This window comes from Symphodus melops (genome assembly GCF_947650265.1).
Source record: "Symphodus melops genome assembly, chromosome: 22".
NCBI lineage: Eukaryota > Metazoa > Chordata > Actinopteri > Labriformes > Labridae > Symphodus > Symphodus melops.
Window position 1 is genome coordinate 15,417,071 of NC_136712.1, and position 22,541 is coordinate 15,439,611.

At 39.6% G+C, this 22,541-nt stretch overlaps 1 protein-coding gene across 1 annotated transcript in view; it reads left to right on the plus strand.

The window, feature by feature from the left end:
* The first annotated feature begins 965 nt into the window (after positions 1-965).
* The window catches only part of slc38a4 (solute carrier family 38 member 4), a 40,472-nt gene continuing 18,896 nt past the window's right edge, over positions 966-22,541 (plus strand). Inside the window, exons 1-7 of the mRNA XM_079334605.1 lie at positions 966-1,072; positions 17,213-17,454; positions 18,804-18,900; positions 19,602-19,717; positions 21,520-21,593; positions 22,182-22,274; positions 22,456-22,537. Coding sequence (XP_079190731.1) covers positions 17,330-17,454; positions 18,804-18,900; positions 19,602-19,717; positions 21,520-21,593; positions 22,182-22,274; positions 22,456-22,537 — 587 coding nt within the window. The 5' untranslated portion in view covers positions 966-1,072; positions 17,213-17,329. The remainder of the gene's footprint in view (positions 1,073-17,212; positions 17,455-18,803; positions 18,901-19,601; positions 19,718-21,519; positions 21,594-22,181; positions 22,275-22,455; positions 22,538-22,541) is intronic.

A 22,541-nucleotide genomic window follows, 5' to 3' on the forward strand; every position in this document is an offset into this window, starting at 1 on the left:
GGGTGCCCAGGGGAGGCGGGGCCGAGACCCTTGACCTCCACCCAGACACCGCAGGACGGCGCCCAGGCAGCCACAGCCCTCCACCGCTCCCGACACAGAGGGCTCCCTCGGAGGAAACACTGGCAAGAGACGTAAAATACATAAAACTTTTAAAATGAGGCCAAACAATAAACTGAATAAAGCTAAAACCAATAGAATGATGGTAAGAGATAAGTAAACATAAAATGCTAAAATCATAACAGATAAAATGAATAAATATTAGTATTTTATATTCCATATATTTCTATATTTCCTACTGCTACATTCAGTTGTATAGAAATATACTGTGTTTAAGTGTAACTGTAATTACCACACTTCCCTTGGGATTAATTATTAAGTATTTCTGATTCTGATTAGCTTTCAACGTTAGCCTACAACAGCAACTCAAATCTAGAGGTTTTGACCTCCACAGACCATGACTGTATGCATAATGCTACATTTTGAGGCAAATTCTTCAACCTAAAATTTGAAGCAAATTCTTCTGTTTTAGATGCTGTTGATTTTTTTTCTCCCTACTTCCCCTTTAAAACATCATTACAGCTCTCGCGTAATGTGGAGCCTCCTTTCTGCCCCCTAAAACGTGGCCGGGCGGAATGTAAACAAAGGATCCCAGACAGTAGACGCGCACTATCATTAAATAAACTCCTTTTTTATCTGTACAAACACCCTACAGCATGAATAAATATGCATAATGATTAATCCATCTAAAAACATATCTTTAAAAGGAAGGAGAGGAAACGATTAAACCACTTTCATACTCAATTTGAGGCGATTATTCTTCCCCAGCTCGTGTTTCTGAGCGTTTTTTTAGGTGAGTTCCTAAAAAAGGATGGGAGTTGGTGGGGTTGATTGAGAGAATCAGTAGCCCCCCAGCAGTGCTCGGAGTTGTAACACGACGCTCTGTGAGTTGCCATCATCACATGGCACATGGAAATTTCCACTCAGACTCCTTGCTTGTTAAATGGGAAGGGTCTCCAACTCTTGTCTTCACAAGTCCGCCTCCTCCGCCTGCAGCAGCTGTCGGCCACCATCGGTAAGACCCCTTCGTTTACTTTTCACTTATATTCCTACCCGTCTGTGCTTATGTGTTTAATCCTGACCACCGTGTTTGACGCGCTGGAAGCGGGTCTTTTAATTCTGACTATTAATTGCATTTGGATGAAGCACCTCCGAGGTTTTATTGCCTAATTAGAGAATTTACAAAAAAAAAAAGATGTTTTTTTGCGTGAGTTGGATAGTTCTCAAAGACTTGCATCTGCTTTTTAATTACTTTTTGTTTTTCTCCAAAAGCGCATCCATAAAGTAATATACTGAAGAGAGGGAGCAGCAGTAGCCGTGCGCCGAGGGTGTAGTCTGCAGTCAATAGGAAGCAGCGTTAAGCGCCAAACACGCGTCTTTATTTATCCAAGAGAATTACGCGTTATTTTGGTGCACGGTGATAATTTAGTGTCTGACTCTTGACTCTTTAAAAACACACATTTACCCCTGAAGGCACCAGTTGATCATAAGTGCTGAAACCACTCTCCTGCATGTTGTGTTTTCCTGCGTGCTTGCTTTCTGTGCTGTGTTGCTTTTCCGCCTTTTACTGACAGAAAACACAAAGGCGACTATTATTATTTGCATCTTCATTCAGCTGCTTGGTGCCTGCTCCGAGTGTGTGTAACATAGAAAAACAAATAAAGCAGATTTAGAGGTTTGAATGTGTACGCAGATGAGAGACATGATGGTAGGGCTATTATAGAGTAGGTTTATGTAACAGCACCATGCTGAGAGTGTCCTGCAGGGTTCACTGAGGACTAATGAATATGTGATGACTTCAATCACAGACTCAAACTGTAGTTAAGACGTCTTGGGAAGTAATGTGGGCAGAAAAGGTTTGAATCATGATTTGAGTACATTTACAGGTTCCCCTTAAACTTTTCTACTTTTTAAACGTGTTTCCTTTTTTTCTGTCAGATTTTCTGACCCTGTTTTTTAAAAAAAAAACAAGTTTCTTTGTTTCTTTTCTTGGGAAATCTGCTGGTAAAACAGAACAGTAAACACAAGGGAGATTTTGGTCTGTTGGTTGCTCTCCATAAATCTGCTCAGTTGTTGCCACTTTCATGGCTGTAATGCTTTATGTTCATCCTTGACAGCTCCACTTTTGAGTTAAGCACTTAAAGCCACACAACCTGATCCTGGCTTTGAACAGTGGAAAGACTGAAAACAAAGCCAAAGACCCAGAGAGGTGAATATTTTGGCCTCAGCATATTTTTGAAGTGAGATCGCTGTCTTTCATAGCTCTTCTGACTGCTAAAAATACCCAGTTGCTACACAGTGAGTGTGCATGAACATTTTCAACCCCCCTCACTTTACTGTGCACCTTACTTATGTAACACTGAAAGTGTAGTAATGCCTTCCTTCAATGAGACTCCTCCTTTGTCTTTCTCAAATGGATTTTTAAATATTTTACACCTGTAATAACATGTGAAAGGGTGTGCTGGCTGAGGTGATGTTAGAGTTAAGAGTGCGCAGTCATAGTGACTTAGTAAATCTGCACACACTTAAACATGTGCACACAAAGAAGAGTTTTCCTTTAAGAAGGGCGCATCACAGAAATGAAAACAGACAAGTCCGGTTTGTAGTGGTGGGATTTAAAAAAGATTTATGGTGGATTTGTTCTGATACCGCCTCAAGTACCCACGTTTATGATGAACAATAAAGAAAACGATTGCTGTTTCGTTTTTTATTGTTTGTTTGTTTTTTAAATTTGAAGTTTGCTAATATGCAAATTCAAGTACAGAAAAGGACAAATAGCTGTCAGACTATCCCTATTTTATGGAATAATCATTTTCAGTTTAAGGTTATTGTGATCGAAAACTTAAAACTAAACAAAAAGAAGCTATCGGAGCACAACTGATGTGGGACTGGTAAGATTTTATTTTAATGCTAAAAGGAAAAGATCCTTGTTGGCCGATATCTTGATTTTACCTTGTGCAGGGTTGAAAATGAAAACATTTGGCTACTGTGCTGTGATGCTTTACTAAAGAATGTGCATCATTATACCCATGCGTGTAACACTTGATTACATTTTTATGTTTGGTCCTGCGAGGTTGATTTAACACGACTAGTTTTGCAAAAGACAAAAAAAAAAAGATAAGTCTGTGGGTGTTTATCTCAGATGAAATCAAATCAATAACAAAAGTGTGACCTCTTCTTGAACATTCACTTCAGTTATTTCCAGTGAAGTTATCAAATTGATCACTTCCTGCCTGTACGTGCTGAAATCAAGTGTATCACTCGGTACGTTAGCATGCAGTAGGAAGTTGCTTTTCTGTGTGAGTCCAACTGAAACTTTAAAAATACAGGTAAACGTGTTAATCCGTCAGTAATCACATTTCTTTAAGTTGACCTAAAATACCTAGGTTGGGGACTGTTCACTCGTGCATATAGTCACCTCACAACGGACTCACACTGATCCAATTTTCTGTGCAAAAAGTCACATTGACATCTTCCTCGGGATATCCCTTACGCTCGCGGGATAGCGTGCATGAAAAAATTGTCAAATTTCCCCGTTTTTCTTGAGCCACTTTGCGTCTTATTAACTTGTTAGTAAGGTCAACTGGACGAAGGTCCAACAGCAACTGGCTAAAAGGGGAGGCATATCGCCACCTTAGAGCAGGCAGACATACTTGAATGTCAATAAGGTGCTTTTATACGGGGACAAGGACAGCAGTCCAGTTATATAATATATCCGATGATCAGTATTAGCTTGGTATTAACTGCCTACAGATACATTATGTGTCTCAGAGAGTCTAAAATTAAAAAGATTTGTCAACATCGAAGCAGCAAAGTCTCGATAAACTGCAGGGACTGCAGGTGGAAATTAGCACAAGTGCTACAACCTGGTACAATGCATCTGTCCTTTTTGAGGTTAATGTATATTGTACACTGCCCCTGTTCAAATAAATGAATGGAAATGAACTGACATTTGGTGCCAAGTATCTATCCGACATATCCCATAATTCAAGTAAGTAGCATTGCTAACCCAAGAATCTTATGCAAGTTTACAAACCTGCCGTTAAGAGGCGACACCAGCTCAGGTGTGAACACCTGTCAGCAGGGATGAGCTTGGCTGTGGCTTCTCACTTCTCATTGGCTGTCAGGAGAGCAGAATGACACATGTAGGTCAGAGCCTGCTGAGCAGCTGCAGGTCCGAGGCGCTGCGGGTGCTGGCTGATGTAACTTAGAGCGTGAATGAGTCAACGAGCTGCGAGCCAGATGAAGAGTCAGTTTCAAAGGAGTGGATATTGTTAACATAAAGACAAACTTGAAGCACGGCCACCACGGAGAGGAGCAGTTGGCAGTTTTCCAAAATTCTTTCCCCTCATTCAATTGAAATGTGAGAAGATGTGGCATATTTTAACCAGCAGGATTGTAAATTATGATAAAGTGGAATTTACTTTAAGGACACTTAAACTGTACACAAAGCAACCAAGTGCATTGAAGCTTTTCTTTTCTTTTGATGAACTGTTGTTGATTCTAGCGGGGGAAAGTCCCTTTTCCGCTCGCCACACATGGTGGTCAGAGGTCAGGGGGCAACTACAGGGGATCAGTGCCCCGCTGTATGTCCTATAAACATGGAGGGATGTTTGCCGACACAGCTGCTTGACCACTTTGTTCACTACACTGAAAACCACATTTGCTAAATGACATTTCATTGAAGGAAAATGATTCTCTTGGCAAGCCGCCTTAATCATGATCCATGAAACCCCTCAGATACCAAGTCACGTTTTTATTCATGCAGTGAATGTGCAGCTTCTTTTCTTTGGCAACTCAGATAGAGAAAAACTCAAAGTCTTTCAAATTTGGGAAGTATTATTTCTGGTGTAGTGATAGATAAGTTACTTTGCAGCGGGTTCAAACTACAGTTTAAGAAGCAGTAAGCTTTCCTAAATTCTAAGGCTTCATATTAGCATAAAGTGGGGCTTCATTCAAAATCCAACTTTAGCCTTTTTCACACATGCACTCCTGAAAGATTTGAGAAAATTTCAGGACAGGCTGCTCCTGAACATTTTCTAAGTTGTCTGTTCACACATGCACCTCACAGTCGGAGACTTTCCCAGTGTGATTGGAGGGGGGGGGGGGTCTCAGGAGTTAGGACATGACCTTAAAAGGATGTTGCAATATTGGCGGAAACGACAGAGTCTGACACCACTATCTAGTTTTTCTTCTTCCAACATGATGGCATGGAAACAAAACCAACCTCAAAATGCCCCTGAATGATCAAAGCCTGCACTGTTCATGGTAACTGATGCAACAGATGAGTCCAACATTATCAAAGTATTCACAGTTGGATGAGTGAAAATTACATAATGATGACACGCAGCACAAACTGAAGCTTCTTAGTCTTTCAACTCTGCTCAATTAAAAAAAAAACCCTCAGTCCTAGCAATACGAGTTTTTGAACTAATGATAATTTCCATGTTGAGTCCTTAACTTGAAACCAATCTATCTTTAAAATCCACAGTCAGCTGTCATTGTTGGCGTACATGAGCAGGCAGATCAATACTACCTGATAAGAAGATAACAACCAGGGTCATCTTTGTTCAAAAACAAGGTACGGACAAACTATGCTAATGTATAAGAGGCCAGTACGGTGTTTACAAAAGCCAAGCCACCCTTTATACCTCATGATGACGCACTTTTAGTCAACCATTTTTTTTTGTCTTTCGTTCTGAGCACAGTGATCTGTTTTTTGTTTTTTTTACTCCTTATCAAAGAAATGTCCATTTGTCTTTATCAATAATCCTGCCTTTTCGATGTATCTGCATTCATCAGAAATCGGGATTTCTAACCCATAGGCAATGTCAATTACTTCCTTTCTGAGAATTCAAACTGACTTTTCATTTCTGGAAACTAATTAGTTACAGTTTTCCTGATGAGTTCAATCAGTCATAGAAAACAAAGATCAGCTTTGTAAGCTGTGCTGTACTTTGTTGTGCTTAATTCACTGAATCATTCTGAACTTCAGCGGATTCATCGCCCTTTTTTAAGATTTTTCTTTCATACATTGATACTGTACTGTGTTTTTACAAGCCTACTTCACGAAGTGCTGGTGGGAAAGAAGAGAATGTGTGTCCTGTCGGTGGTTTTTCCTTGTGCTCATGTTTCATAAGTCTATAAATCTTAGCTTTCCAAGTTCAGCTTAAAAACATGTGTTAGATCATTGAGCTTCCAGTAAGTGTTCACAATAAAACACTTTGCATAAGTTCAGATTCTGGGACATATTGTTGTCAGACTTATAGTAACAACAAAGAGTACAAATTAGAACAGTGCTTTTCAACCTGGTATGTGGGTTGGTACATAACTTTTAGTTGCCTTTCCCTCTGGGTTTTTACCCTTTCAAGTAGCATTGTGCAGTAGTTTATGGCCCCCTGGGAGCAAATACCAATGACTTTGCCAAACTTTTAAAAGCTCCCGTAACTTTTTGCCAATTGGCTAACATTAGCATGCTAACTTAGCCAACTACACCTTTGACAATAATGAAAAACAAACAAACATGCTAGAAATCAGGATGCATTATATCTTGTGACAGCATGATGTTGTCATTTAGCTCCAATTAATGCTTTGCATTAAGTACAGCATCACAGAAGAGCTTCTATGGTGGCCTGTGAGTCCAAAAGGCAAATGTTTCACGTTCAAAAGAACATGCAATGAAGTGTTGAAACACTTAAAACACAATGGGATGTTTAGCAAAAGATCCGCCTATAGTCCTATATTTCATTGAGAAATTGCTAAAGACCATTAAAAAAAAGTTGGGTCAGGGTCATGTTTAGTGCTCTGTAGCATCAGCTTTTCTTTTTGACAAACTCTTAAAACAAAGGGAACGGAGGAGACCAGTTTCTTTCATATAGAAATGGGGTTGTAAGGGAGCATAAAGTATAGTAGAAGTTGGGTAAATTACAGCCACAAAGTGAAAACAAGCTGTGACTGCTTTATAGCAACACAAAATGGCGTACGAGGCAATAAAACTCGCCTGTAGGACCTGTCAAGAGAAAAATGATGACCCTGGCTGAAGCATTTGCATATGTTCCACGTGTGCAGGATTTGGAGCCAAGTGTTCAGCTTGAATATCAGAAGTATACTGAGGGCGAATATTAGACCTCAGAGTTTTAAGGAATCCATACTGTGTGACCTAAATGGTCAGCAAGTTAACATTTATTGGATACAACTGGGTTTGAGATTGGCAATCAATAGGATATGTTTTGTTTTGAAATGCAACCAGAAATGACCTGTATTCATTTCTTTGGACGCCTTACTGTGTCACATGTAAAAAAAAATCGCTCCCATGTGGAAGCACAGACAGACCGATCATCTGGAGGACCGTGTGCTCTCACTATATTCCAGATGTGTTTAACTCCCTTCTCTGTGTGATGTGGTCAAATCCCTGTGGCTGTAACATTTGCCACCCATGGACCCAAGTGCTACATACAGTATGATGAAGGAGCCACATAACTGTATGTGCTGACTGTAACCAGCTGCTGTAAATCTGTACAACATGACATGCTTCATTGGGAACTACGAACGGTTGGTTAAGGTTGATGCACTTACATAAGACTCAACAGGGTCACACACTGTGAGCAGTGCAACCTTTTTAGGTCCTTCGTACAAAAGTGTGTTCAACTTGTTTTATAGGGTTCACATGTTGATTTATGGAAATAAAGAAAAGGATGGGCTTGGACCATTATATCCTTTACTGATCTATCTTTTCTGCATCTTTCCCCTCGAAGAAAATGTTGCTCACATGCACATGAAAAAGCGGGAGGCCGACCTTGTCCGACGGTTCTACATGCAGAGTGGAGAAGAACGAACAGGCAGACGATAAGCGTACTGAAGCAGTCTCATTACATGCACAGATATTGCACCTGTCTCATGCAGAGGCGTGTCTACACTTTTTAAAACCGGGGTGGCCTAAAACAAAACAACAACTTTATGGAACATCCCTATTCCATAAAGTCTACGAGATACATACAAATGTAGGTTTTCTTTACATTTTAGTGCCGTTTCAGGGATTCTATTTTTATTTTGACTTTTTGAGCGAGTCCAGCAGACAGAAAAGCAATCTGGTTATGCTGATAATTAATCATAAGATTTCAATTTCCCATGAACAGCTTATTTTCAAACTCCAAACGGCTTTATTACGTTTACATTTTAGCTTCCAGTGGAGGTCTGTATTTATAATTTGAAGCTCCTGTGCTGTGTTATATGTGTCTGTAACATGTGAGTGTGAAGAAAGCATGCCTGGAGAAGTTCACAGAACTTTCAAAAACACTGAATCAATCATCCAACATTGGAATAAGACTCTAGCTCTGAAATGACCTTCTAACTTTAAAGTCAAAATAAACTTTAGCATAAATATGATTAGGTTCATACTATAGTCCATTATTTTGAAGAAATCAAACGTATGTGTTAGACGCTTCTCTGTTGGAAGAGGGAGCATCAACATGTATAAATCATAAAGACTAAGTGTCACGTGCATGTTATGTCATATAACAGTCGACTACTTGCAAAGAGGGGCACTTACCTGATACATTTTACACGCAATGGACAGAAATATCTGCTGCTTTGGACCTGTGAAATTCTTAGAGGCATTTGACTTTCAGACAGTTCATTCGCTTCAAAATGTCGTTTTGATGTCAACCTCCTTTTCCATTCTCCGTCTTGATCGGTTGCCTCAGTTTGGTCTTATGATAATATTTTTTATAATCTTTTGTATTCAGGCATGGCGCTGGCTGTCATCTGGCCAATCATTCAGCAGCCGACTCTGTGTGGTATTTGCGGTCAGTCACAAGGGGTGAAGAGGTAAAGGCTTAAATTAGGGGTCCTTAAATTCCAGCTCTTGAGACTGACTGAGTAGTCGGGCTGCCTGCACAGTAAAAATGAAGAATACAGTACAACTTTATCCTTTTTAAAACTGACAAATCTTGCTTCACATGCACTTTAAAAGAAATACTAGAAATTGTAAGTACAACCTGCCTCTTTGTGAGTTGCTAATTCGCATGTCCCTCAAAGTGGGAAGCTTTCCCTATCAGACATAGGGGGGGACATTTTTTAATATGTTTTACGGAAGAAAAAAAAAGGTGCAGAAATCCAAGATGGCAGATGAGACGACGTAATTGGAATGCATCCTTTGAGATCTTATTTCACAGTAGTGTAGATGTCATGTGACAACACAGAGGAAGTTATGTGCTTTTAAAACAAAACAGGAATAGTGGTTTTAGGATGCTATGCTAATGTTGTTGTGTAAAAGGCATTTAGGTCAAAAAGAGAAGGTAAATAACCCTTAGATCTATGAAGTAAATGCCCCGCGTATGTTTACCTGCTGATGTCAACAGTGTGTTGTTGTCCTGCTTCAGAAATAGCCACATTCACACATTGCCCTCAGGGTAACTTGTAGAATGTTCCAAAGCAAGACAGCTGAACACTTCGTATAGCGTTTAAATTTTTTAAAAAGGTTCCAACGCCAGATTTTTTGAGGTCATACACTCTGAAGTTCAAACAAACGTCTCAGAGAGCCAATGAACCAGTTTATTAAACAATCAGGAGTGGTACACTAGGTTAGAGTGAAGTAAGAAAACATGGTTACATAATCTCTGATCATTACCAAACCAAACTATTCCACTACACAGAAAGAAACTCTGGAAAACTGAGCAATAGGCATCAATTGAACCTCACACTACAGTCCAAATGCTCTCGCAAGCTGCAGTAGGTGGACACAGTCAGTCAGTAAGATGACAACATTTTACCACATGTATTCTGAGAAGGCGTTCAGCGCAGACAATGAGGGAAAACATGACCCTCTTTTACTGGAAGCTGACAAAGAGGAGTAGGAAACCTTAAACATGTCCATAAACATAGTTTATAGTACATAAACTGTTTAAGTAGATAGGTGTCGTCAGTGTTTCTATATTGTTACTGCTGCATGTTGCATAGACTATGCATGTGACCACAACAATCTATGATAAATAAACGTTTCCTGTTCGCCGGTATGTTCTTCTCTGCTCATTTGTTGATATTGTCATTCCTTTGGACGGCATGTAGCATTGATATAAATGCAACCATTGTCATTATAGCGGCTTGTAGCGGACTCTGTTGCTTTATTGCTTTTTTACATCTTTGCATTGACAGTTTTGGTGCAAGTGTAGACGTATGTTTGACTTGAATTGACTTTAGATACCTGCAAAATGGTGACGTGCCCCTTGAAGTTTTCACTCGACAGATAAAGAAGTAGAAAAATTGTTTTTCCATTGTTGAAATTCATAAGGTAGGCTAGATCTTAATCCGGAAAAGGGGGGCCGGAAAAGGTCCTGACAATTTGTTTGACTTTTTGTTTTCATAAACTATGTCTTTGACCTCATAGAATCAGTTCCGTCCCTTCTGTCACCGGCTGCTGCTCCACTCAGTAGTTAACAACATTATGTCCCCCAATCCCCCAAGCTAACCCCTGTCCTTTTTTGGTGTGTGGCAGGATTGGCTCACAGGTTATTGGCCAAGTATGAGTTTTGAAAGCCAACGCACACTAACGACCCTGATGTCCCTGAAGCTGCAGGGACGATCATGGTGACGGGTCTATAGATTCTGGGAATTTAGCTCGTCATGCTTTTTCCCTGGCTTTGTTGTTGTATGAAGTTTCCGACACAAAGTGAGAATAAAAAAAGTGGCTTCACAGTTATTTACTCATGATTTATTATTGTTGTTTTATATTGATGTCAAGGATTTATTTATAACCTTTTGTCGATGTCATCCGCTACTTACTGTATCATAATTGTTAGCCAAACACTGAAGATGCTAAAGAAGACGCTGTGTGCCACCGATATGTAGCACAGCCTGTTAGCATAAAGGATTTCAAAGTTTGTAAACTAATAAAAAAAAATTAACAGCCAGGTTGACGCAACGCTTTTCTTTGCATGACGCATGTGTTTCTGTGTGTTGCTCAATTTAGACAGCATTTCACAGTAGACACAGATAAAAAAAACTCATCCCTGACGTGAGCATGACCTTGGGCAGAGGGACATCCCCTACACTGTTGTCTTATTGGTCAGCCGGCGACACAGCCTTCCCCTCACACCACTGCCCACAGACCCTCCTGGGCATCTGCATGTGTGGACCTGCGTGTGCAAACACTAAGGCATGTGCTTGTGTTGGCATAGAAGAGGCTGTACAGTCAGTGACAATAGAAGTTTTTTTTAACGTGGGAGATGTTGTGTGATCAGTCTACTGGTGCACACAAGGTCGGACTGCAGCCTCATGCAACCCCTGACCTCTCCTCAGTCTACATTAGTTTGGACTATATAGTCCTTTTAGAATAAAATGGAATAGTCTTGGTCACATGGCATGTCACGTGATCACATCTTGAAGCCACCAGGGGTATTTAAAACCTTGTCGCACTCTCAGTTTTCAGTCTGATGGAGGCTACATTACAGTTTACTGCTTTCTTCTCGTGTTCTAACTATCTACGATCTATCTTTCGACAATTTGCTTAACTTACAGTACCGTCTATAAAATTAAAGATTTACATTTGTAATTGAAGTCTGGAGGAGTTCTAAATGGATGCGCATTTATACATTTAATTTTTGCTCCTTATTCCCATTCTAGCGAGTCTATTTCTGCCATTTTCTCGAAATTCCAACTTTTTTTTATCTCATTGTCTTCGGATAGCAATGCGTATTTTCCATTTCAACTTTTTTTTGTCATTTCAAGGATTTGGCTCAAGTTCTAAAAAAAAAAAAAAAAGCGGCCGAAATAATCAGGAAAATTGTGTAAAATGTATTTCGGTTTGTCTGCTCATTCCTTCCATTTAGTTCACTTTTTTGTTCTAACTGACATGTCTTCTCTGGGGTCCTTCTTTGGCCTTCATGGTCATTTGGGTTGTGTCACATGTGTCTTTGTAGTGGCGTTTGTGTGTGTATATTGGGGGAGTTGCAAGTCTGCTTACAACCGTGCTTAAAGAAGGTGGGGTCTGAGTAAACTCTATCTGTCCTCATTGGCTGACAGAGGTCCACCCTCCTCCCTTTTAAAAGCCTGCGTTCTCACCTGAGTTACAAAAGACGTGCAGCTCCTCACCCTCTCACTTGTCTGTCATCTTTTACTGAAAAAACATTTATAAAAAAAAAAAAAGGATCAATCAAGGGACATCTTTAAGGAACTGTAGATAAAGTGAGTATGCCTTCTTTGCATTAAAACAGGACTCATACAATGCAGGAATTTAAAGTGCTAATTAATTCACAAAGAAATATGAAATATAGGGTTTCAGTAAAGAAAGAAGTGTCCATTTTGATGCAAAAGCCATTTCTTGAGTTCAGTTTGGCCGCTGCAGTGTGTTTGAGGAACACATGGTTTCAGTTGCAATCAGGTAGAGTGAGTTTCTGTGCTGTTGTGTTTGTTAGTGGAAGGAATTTCTCTTTCAGGTGTTGGCTGATGCAAGAGTTTGTTTGGATGAAGGATGCATGAAGTAGTCTGTTCTGTTGCACATTTTGGAGGCATCTGTTGGAAAGAAAGTTTTTTTTAAAACATATACATGGTGTATTCAAAGTTACTGTTTTGTATTCCTTCCAGTGCTTGATGTAATGCACGTTACTTCTTTTTTTTGTCAATAAATGCGAGGTCTTTTCATACAGAAAATATGTGAGCTTCTCGAATCAAGCTTAAATGAAACACATGCTCAGCAGTTTTTTATAAGGAATCCAAAACTTGTGAGAAATTATGGTTTGAAACATTTTGTTGTCCTGGGAAACTAATATTGTTTTTGCGTACCGTCATTAAAAAACCACATTAAAAACTATGACTGAGCACTTGGGCTAATTTCGTTTGCATATCCATTTTCTAATTTCAAGAGTTGCGATGCATGCAGAGGCAAAACGTACACAAAATGTACTTTTTTACGCTGTCATATTTCTCCCTTGTGATGCTTGTTTACGATACATATGCAAAACCGATAGCTAGAAGCTAAATAGATATTTGTATGATTCTGACAAAACCTTTGTTTATTATTTCCAGTACAGAGAAACACAAAGATAGGTAGGTTCCTTATGCCCACTATTAATAAATGTGAGCAAACTAAACAAATGTTAATGAATATGTTATTTAATAAGATGGATTTCAGTTGCATGTATCATTTCATATCTTTTGTTATTATCTCACTCTTCTTGGGATAAAACAGTACCTACCTCTTTTAAAAAAACACATAACATAAATACAATACTTTAGCATCACTCAAGCATATTTGAACTTATTGAACAGCGTTACCAATGAAATCAAGTTGCTTGGTTAAAAAGTAGGAGTCGAAAAGACTTGTGTTATGGTGAAAAAGCTGCAGAAGTTTGCTGTTACTTAAGTTTGCCAGTGAGTGGTCTGTCTGACTTACATTAACATTTAAATCGACGACTAGAAACTCAGGTGGAAGGACATTGCAGGCCACTTTGAGAACACAATAGCCTCGAAATGGTCCGGCCACAAGTGGTCATGGACGCATTCGTCTGAGGACGGCATTCACATTTATTTCTTGTTTCAGTGATGTTATTCAAGGCATTTGTTTGTTGTTAAGCATTCGTTAGCATTGGTTTCATTTGGGACGCTAAGGGCCACAATGCTTCCTCGACACCTTTGTTGTCAATTGCAAATGTCTTTGTTCTGGCATGTAAAAAGCAGGGAATGTTCCAGCGATAAGTAGGCACTTGAGATGCCTTTTCTACTCTTGGTTATTTCAAGAGTGAGCGGCAGTCTGTTTCAGCTCCACATCAAAGCTTTGCATGTGCTGTGTGGCACGCTGCCATACGTGTGTGTTCCTACATTATGGCTGTAACAACGGCAGTATTAAACCAGGGAGCTTGTGAAGTTAACAAAGTCAGACAGGTTAATCCTCTTGGCAATGAAATTGAAAGCTGTTCTTGGTTTCACTCTCGCCACAGAGCTGACAGTGACACACAGAGATTTGGGATGTGTTTGGGTGTGTGATGTGGTTTTAACTGTGCTGTAGAGGCTTAATCTCCGTTGGCTCATATAAGTCAGGTTGGAGAGCATTCTACTTCCGAAGTACCACAGCACTATTTGACGGCCGATCAATAACATAAGCGTTCTTAAATGCACTCCTGAACATTTCTAGACAAATGCAGGAGGAGAGCCCCTGAAGTCGTTCTGATCTGGTTTTTCACACATACACCTCACAGCGGGAGACTTTGGCAGTAGAATAGGATGGGGAACTCAGAGTCCAAGACGTGATGTAAAAGGTGTGACGTGGAAGTGACGGACAATACTGTGCTATCATGCCTTTACGTCAATGCTTTGTGTGTTAGAATAAAAAGAACAATAAATTTAATAAAAGATTGGAGATGTACATGCTGGTCCTTTAATGCAAGGGGATGTAGCTCAGTGGTAGAGCGCATGCTTCGCATGTATGAGGTCCTGGGTTCAATCCCCAGCATCTCCAGAGATCTTTACTTGAATTTCCCTATTTACATGCTCAGAGACCATACAGGTCTCATGGCGCAGTCATAAGTCATGCAACAATGGCAAAAAGGTCATCACTCACTCTAGGTGAACTCTCCTGATAACGTCCTACGTCAGCTCATTCAGACTTTGTGCAGTAAAAACACCAGAGAAGGAGAAATTCTGCATGATGTTCAAGTGAACAATTCAGCTCTTAGCTTCAGTCAAAAACTTCAGGAGTTTTTTTAGTGATTTTTTGCGAGTGTGAAAAAAATCATTGTTAAAAAGTTACTAAAGGGAAGTTTTGTCCTGTTGATCAGAGTGGAGAGTTCTGTCACCTCTGACAATGTTTAGTAGTAAAGAACATTGTTGTACATGGAAAGTTTTCTGTACCTGGATGGGATGTTTTCACTGTAAACACTGCGGACGTCATCGGGCAAAAATCCTGTTCCTTAAAAAGCTTCCACTGGTTTCTTTCAAAAGGTCTATGTAGTGATTGTCTGAAAAACTGTTACTACTAAATTAAATGACTGCGTTTCTGCAACACCCTTACATTTATTCAGCACTAAAACAAACATTTTTGTGAAAATTCAGATACACATCCCAGTTCATTACAGCTTTGTGTTTTTGTCATCAAGATACACAGTGTTGCATTCTGTTTAATAAAAAACATTTTTGCAAGAGAAGCGATCTGTTATCCTCTCAAAAATGCACTACTATCTAAAAACAAAGGGAGAGACGGACAGAAAAGAGCTGCGTATTCAACATAGTAGAGCTTCAAGTTGGTACGGTTTGACTGAGAGAAAGGGCTTAAAAGTTAAGCACAACTCCAATAAATGGTAAAGTTCCCTCATAAATTGAAGCTTTCAGTACAAACATTGCTCAGAGTATGATTCGTTCGTGCAGAGTTGTGTTTTGGTTTTCTGTTGGAGAGAGGTTTTTTCTCCTTTGCTGGGGACGTAAACAAACATAGTGAATCATTCTGCTTTTTTTCCTCCTTGCTTTCTTACACCAGAAAATATACCCAAAACACACCAGTAATGTTAGGCCAACAATGTTCGAAATTACAGCTTCTTTGCATTGTTTTAAAAAAGAAAAAATAGGGTTAGGGTGAGGTTTTTTTTTTCATGGTTTACTATTTACTGCCAACAGAATGTTAGTGACATATTAAGTTTAAAGACTAGCCTGGCTTTGTCGAAGGTCCTCGAGTGCATCTGTCAACATACAGTATCTACAGTAAAGTTTGGGCAGAGACAGTCTATCGAAATATCATTTTCAGCCTTTTCTGTAACTTTCGACATTATACAGTAACTTTTTACTCGGCCGAACTCGGGTCACAATTTTCAGCACTTGAGCATCATCAACATTATCTAAACTTACTGACTAACATGTTGTTTGACGTTTTAACCACATTAAGTGATAGTAAAATATTAGTGCCTCCGTTTCAACACGCTAGCTTGCTCCTTAATCTTTATTGTCGCCCTGTGCCCCAATACACAAGACAACCCATTTTTCTGAAGGGGTTTCCAACTTGTTGTTGAGTGTGTCCTATTCAGACTTCCAGCTCGAGACGTGTTAGTTACGCCCCTGTAATGTCCTGCCTTCACTATAAATGGGGGGGGGGGGGGGGGGGGGGCAAAATGATCCCATCTCTGAACAACCATCGGAGGTAGCAACACAAGACGTGAGGACAGGATCAGTACAGTAAGTGGGCGAGGACTGTGCTGTGCATGTGCACTTCTGAGTATTTGAGTACGTGTAGCTTCCTCTGTTTCTTTACACATTGTGCTTCAAGAACGCCATTTCACAATGTGAATTCTCAGACCTGGACACCAGTATTACGCCGGTGCGAATCAGATGTACAAAGACCTAATGACGGCGGAGCCTTTTTACAGAGCTATTGCACAATCCTATTCATCAAAAGGGCTCGTGATCGACACCTTTCTTCCTCGCTAACAAAGACCAGTGTCAATAAAAGTGTGGCTATAAGTAGCATTTACATGCCGTGCCTTCAGCCTCGGTTCTTCCTTTACATAACTTCATGATGAATGCCACTGGTGTCGAAAGTAGACATGTGCCCCTGTGCAGCTCTGTTGGTTTTTTTCTTTAATGTCAGTGGGCTAGGCTGAGTAAACAACTCGCACAGGAACAAGGCGGTCGGTTGATGGAGGTGGTCGGGAGGCCTCCAACTCGTTGCATCATTGACCTGGTTTCAGGGTTTGTTGACTTAACTCCATGTACGTCAGCATTGGCATGTTATGTCGTCCCTAATGAGCCATAAATTGAAATCTTTATTGCATATTGTATTTGAGTCATCTAATTCAAAAGACATTTGTTTATACCATAAAACAAGCCGGTGTAGAATCTGACGGGCAATAAAGCTAATGTTGACGCCAGTGTTGCATCATATCCCAGCTTTCCTCTTCAAGGCAACAAGACAAATACCCTTTCAGTTCCAGGAAATGGGATGGACTTCTTTGCAGGCTAGAGGGCCTCATGCCTGTCTGAAGTGTTCTTCATGAAGGCCAGTAGGCTCCTTTGAGGGAGATAAGGCCAGACAATACATGTTCCAATCCTGCCTGGAAAATTTGCATTCCTGTATTCCTGTGGTGAACTTGACATATAGTGAAATATACGCAGGAGAATACGCAGTTACCCATCGTACCCATTGATACTTTCCTCTAACGTTTCTCCATTTTTTTTTCAGGAGTGTTAATAGGCAACTAAAGAAGAAGTCGAAGAAGAAGCAAAAAAGAGCTGTCCAGAGCTGAAATCCCCCCCCCCCCAAGAAACATCTCTGCCTTTCATTTTGCTGAGCGCCACCATGCCGGGAGTCGTGGATCGTATGGAGCTGAGGAAAGTCTCCACGGAGGCTGATGATGACAGCATGGACAGCCTTGACGACCATTACACGGAGCCCATTGACTCGGAGAAGGCCACCATCGACAGGTCAGCAAACATGAAGTCAAGTTTTCTTGTTCCTTCCTTTCGTGAGCTGGCACTACCACATATTTGACACACACAATCAAGTCGCTTTGTTTTAACAGAGCTGACAATTCATCCGTTGCACCACCAATGCAAATGCAATATTACTGTGAAAACCTACGTTTGCCTGTAAAATTCACCAAATGAAAATGAAGACTTGTGCATTTAGAAGAGAGGAAAGGGTTAAAAAGCCAGTCTATGAAGGAAGTTTGATTACGTCTGTACACTATATGGAGTTATTTTTTTAGGTTTTATTGGTCTTCATATTCATAACTTCATATTTTGAGAGTAATGCGAGTAAAAACCTTTTAAAATATCATTTTAGCTCTTTCTTTTTTCTTTTTTTAAAAATTGGAATAAGATCATTTATTACATAATGGAGATGAACGCCCAGGGCCCCAAAAGACCGCTCTGCAATGCATGCCTTGGAGCATCGACCATTTTTAGAAGAGAAACAAGAATACAACTGATCCCTTATTGCAGAAGTTAAAGCCCTAATGTAAGAGAGCCTGGAGTACAAATCGTCAAATCAACTTTGATTTAACTGTAACATAGTTTCATGTGTATTACCACCCATCAGAACAATGGGACAGTTTTCTATCATATCCCCTGTTTCATGATTCTACTACCAGCCTGGTTCATTTTATGCATGTAAACACCGTTTGTTCAGGTGTGAATAATCTGAGCACAGGATCAAAGCACATTAGCTTTACTTTCAACTTTACAGCGATGTGTATTTAGAGCAGGAAAATGCTAATGTAATAGTCCAGTAGTGTTGATTTTAAAGGAAGGGTTGACAAGGTTTGCATTTTGACACTCTCATGGTTAATTTAGGGCACTCTGACACACCCGATGACCTTAAATACTCAGCATTACCGGGTCAGCTGATCCAGACTGTTTGCATTAATGTATCATCATCTGTCTTCTGTTTGCCTTTGACTGCAGCACAGAAATGATCAAGGCAGAACATCAAGGATTCAGGACAAACTAAACTAATGCTATTTACCAGAATTTTGGGACCGATGTAAAAATTGGGAAGGGTAAAAACAATTATATACCGATACATGATACATACAATGATGTTGAAACCGGTAGGACTGATTAGGTTTGTTATAGACGCTGAAGTCGAGCAGTTCAAAGATACACTTTAGTATTTATATTAGTGATAACCAATGAGGCTGATTTGAGGAAAAGTTGTAACTCTCAGATTCTTAAAAAAATAAAAAAATGTAAAGCTCTTCTGTGCTTGTGGTGGTTTTTTGAACCTCAGACTTTTCTGATGATTATTGTCTCTGTCTTTTTTGCGATTGCAGTCAGTTTTTGGATGACATCGACGACGGAGAAAGTCAGAAGTTTCTGGCAAACGGGATGATGAAGAAGAAGAAATACGAAGAATACCATGAAGAATATGTAAGAGGATTTAAAATCACAGTTCTAATGTACCAATGTTTTAGCCTGAGGCGGGTTGTATATATTAAAAAAACAAAAAAAAAAAAACAAGAACAGTCTGGTTTCATTCTGTCATGTGAGGCAGGGCTGCACAATTTAATGCAATAGCATAGATATCATGATTGCTATTTGCAAGAAACACACTGCACAAGTAAAAAAAAGTTTTTAAAAAAGTAACCTTTGAGAATTATATATTTCACTCTACACAGTGCTGGAAAACTCTAAAATTCTAACAACTCTCAGAAAACTTTTTCTCAGAGTTGTTAGTTTCATAAATAAAAAAACAAGTAAAAGCTTCTTTATTTAAAGACAGTCAAAAGCTTCTTCCTACAAAATAAAACACAGACTGATGCTAAAGTAAAGCTGCTCCATCGTCCCTTCTGGGCCACCGTACATGTGTGCAGAGAGACTCTGTCCACTGACTGGATTTTACTGTCTGTGCGGAGCTGGTGTGTTTCCTCCTTGTTTTTGTTAATGAACTATTTTGACTTTTGAATATCTTTACAGTGAGGGTGTGTTTGATTTACAGCTGGTGGTGGGCAAACTATTTAATAATGGAATAAAGCATTTTTAAATTGTTTGCAAGTTTCTGCTCCCTGTTCTAAGTATGCCCACTTTGTTCTTCTCTTTACCTTTCTTCCTACGTTTCTCTTTTTGTGCAGCATCCCGGTCACACCTCTTTCGGGATGTCCGTTTTCAACTTGAGTAACGCCATCATGGGCAGCGGCATCCTGGGCCTGTCCTACGCCATGGCTAACACCGGCATTGTTCTCTTTACGTGAGTACTGCAGCGAAGAGAAGAAGGGAACCATCGTAAAGCACATGTGTGCATGTTAGAGGCTGTTAAAGGAAAGGCGTGACAGGACAGGCAGGGCGCTGCGACCAAAATTCCAGAGGAGTACAGAGAATAGACCAGTGCAATTAAGCTTGTTTAACATTTCTTGGGAACCACAGAGTGATTTCTCTCAAGGTTTTTAACGTGTGTTCTGTTAATTCTAATGCAAAAATCTATTCTGAGCAAAAGTGTCATGTTCAGATAACCACATTATGTCAATATGTAAAAAGCAAAGATTACTTGTAATTGTTGAAGATATCTGCAAATGCAGCAATCATATTTTACATGTTAGGTGTCTTGGAATGAGATATACTATCTAGAGATAAGTTTTGTCTAGCAGTTACACAAATAAGATTTGAGTTTTTGGAGTGAAGTTACATAATCATCCACAAACGTGTTGTCACGTTGATTTATGGTGCTCATTAAGCAGACAAGGATGTAAATAAACACTTCACATTGCACAATGCATTGTGCAAACAAACATACTGCAGACAGATAGCTGGAAGAAACCGCCAGGTGAAGTTGCATCATATTGGGTGGATCCTGTGAGAACGTCTCTCCATGCTAAAAGCAAACCTGGACAGTTGGTGTGATGTGTAAATGAATTGTGATTACTTTTAGCTAACAGCTAGCATGTTAGTATCTTGCTCACACATGCATGCTGACATGCTAATCATAGCTTTGTAAATCCTTAAACATATCCTACTTGGATAAAAACAACGTGCAAACTAAAACACTGCTTTGCTTTGAACTAAAAGCTAATGTTAGCTTGACATTTCCACATTAACATTGCTTACATGTTTATTATTTGAGGTTTAAAGGGGCAGTGCTCACTAGCTAATTTTAGCGTGTTGCCATTAAATATTCGCACTCAACAAGAACGGTAAGATTGAAATATTGTGAATATGTGAGTAAGTTGGCAGGTACTTATTTATGAAGAAGAATATTTGACAAATTAAAATGTTGTTCTTTTGTCATGGCGTTAAATGAAGAGGGGTCCTTTAATACGTCAGCCAGAGTTAATCTAATAGTCACATTACCACGTGGAACAGAGCAGCTCTGACATGTGCAAATGTTTGAAGGTTCTGTACCCTGACCCTGTTCCTCTGGCATCTATCACTCAGTATATATATGCGTGATCAGCATTCATGAACAACTACCAACATCCAAACCTTATTCCCCTACATTTTCCACTTTATTTAACCTCCTGCTGTCCACTCTCTAAGATGCTGCTTGCCAGAAAAGTAGTGGGTGTCACTTCTCTGAGGCTTGGTGTCAATGGGGTGGAAACATTTTGCAATAAATTCTAGGACATTAAAAATAGAAATGGAAAACTTAGCTTGTTATCTTAGCTACCTTTTTTTTCTTGAAATTAAGTTAGCCCGCTGTAAGAGTCGTGCTCTGTCTCGTCCTTCCAATGTCAAACTGTTGACATATAATGCTATCTAAAGAATGCGAAACATGGAGGCAGGGACGTAGCACGATGTAACTGGGCACAGGTCAGGCTAGAACCATGTGTTCCCCTTGACAACGTCCCCAACAAATACACAACAAAAGTGACGCACGTACATGCCCGACAGCTGCTGTGTGTCCAAAGCTGTTTTCTAAAGACAGATCATTCAAAGCAGCCCCAGATACAGTGTGTTATACTTTTTGTTGCCATGCATTGTTTTGATGATAAAAATGAAGAATGATGTGTCGATCTTTGCATTGATCGCTGACCGCTGTTTTGTCTCTCTCTGCAGAATCCTCCTCATGGGTGTGGCCATCCTCTCCTTATATTCAGTACATTTGCTCCTTGTCACGGCCAAAGAAGGAGGTTGGTATTTACGTTGATTTCAATTTCACAAACACACAAGCCACCTCCAAAAGACCAACAAAGTTAGATATTAGAAAATATTAGTTCCAAACCTGGGGTCCTTTTCTGTTTCATATCTGCTTATTTAAAAAAAAAAAAAAAATTAATGGTTAAATGTATCTGGTTCTACGTGTTTAAGCTTCGAAAAGTAATTCATAATTAAAGCATATTGTCATGGTGACTCATGACCGAGTATCCCTGTGAAGGAGCTCAAAGTCCTTTGTGGTGAGTGATTAGAAAATATGTATTCCTGCACTGATGCACCCACCTAGTGGTCATTGTAGTGTTGATACACATATACAGACTATACATTATTAATTATGTGGCTTTTACTTAATGATACCAGTTGTTTTCAACAATTGTTAATAGACTTTGTAATGCTCCCAATCCTTTCTGAGTAATTCATAACTCACATGTTTACAGATAAGGCTGAAGGTTTAAATGTATTTTCCCCTCTGATTACGTTTGTAATACATTCTCATTGTTTTTTATTTAGTTGCTGACTAATTTTTCCTCGTTAATTAGTGATCAATTGGTTTATTCTGGCAGGATCCCTCATTTATGAAAAGCTGGGAGAGAGAGCATTCGGTTGGCCCGGCAAAATAGCAGCTTTTGGATCAATTATTATGCAGAACATTGGAGGTAGGCGAGAATTTATTTGTCTTTTTTCATGTTTGTCTCATTATCACTTTATTCGTATTTTCATAGGTTTCTGACTTTTTACATATTTGTCCTAAAATAATATGAAATGTCGAATACATAAATAAATATCGAAGTGTTGGAAGCTCATTGTGTCTTGATTGGTGTCCTCACTGTCCTGCAGCCATGTCCAGCTACCTCTTTATCGTCAAGTATGAGCTCCCCGAAGTGATCCGTGCCTTCTTGGGCCTTGAAGAAATCTCTGGGTGA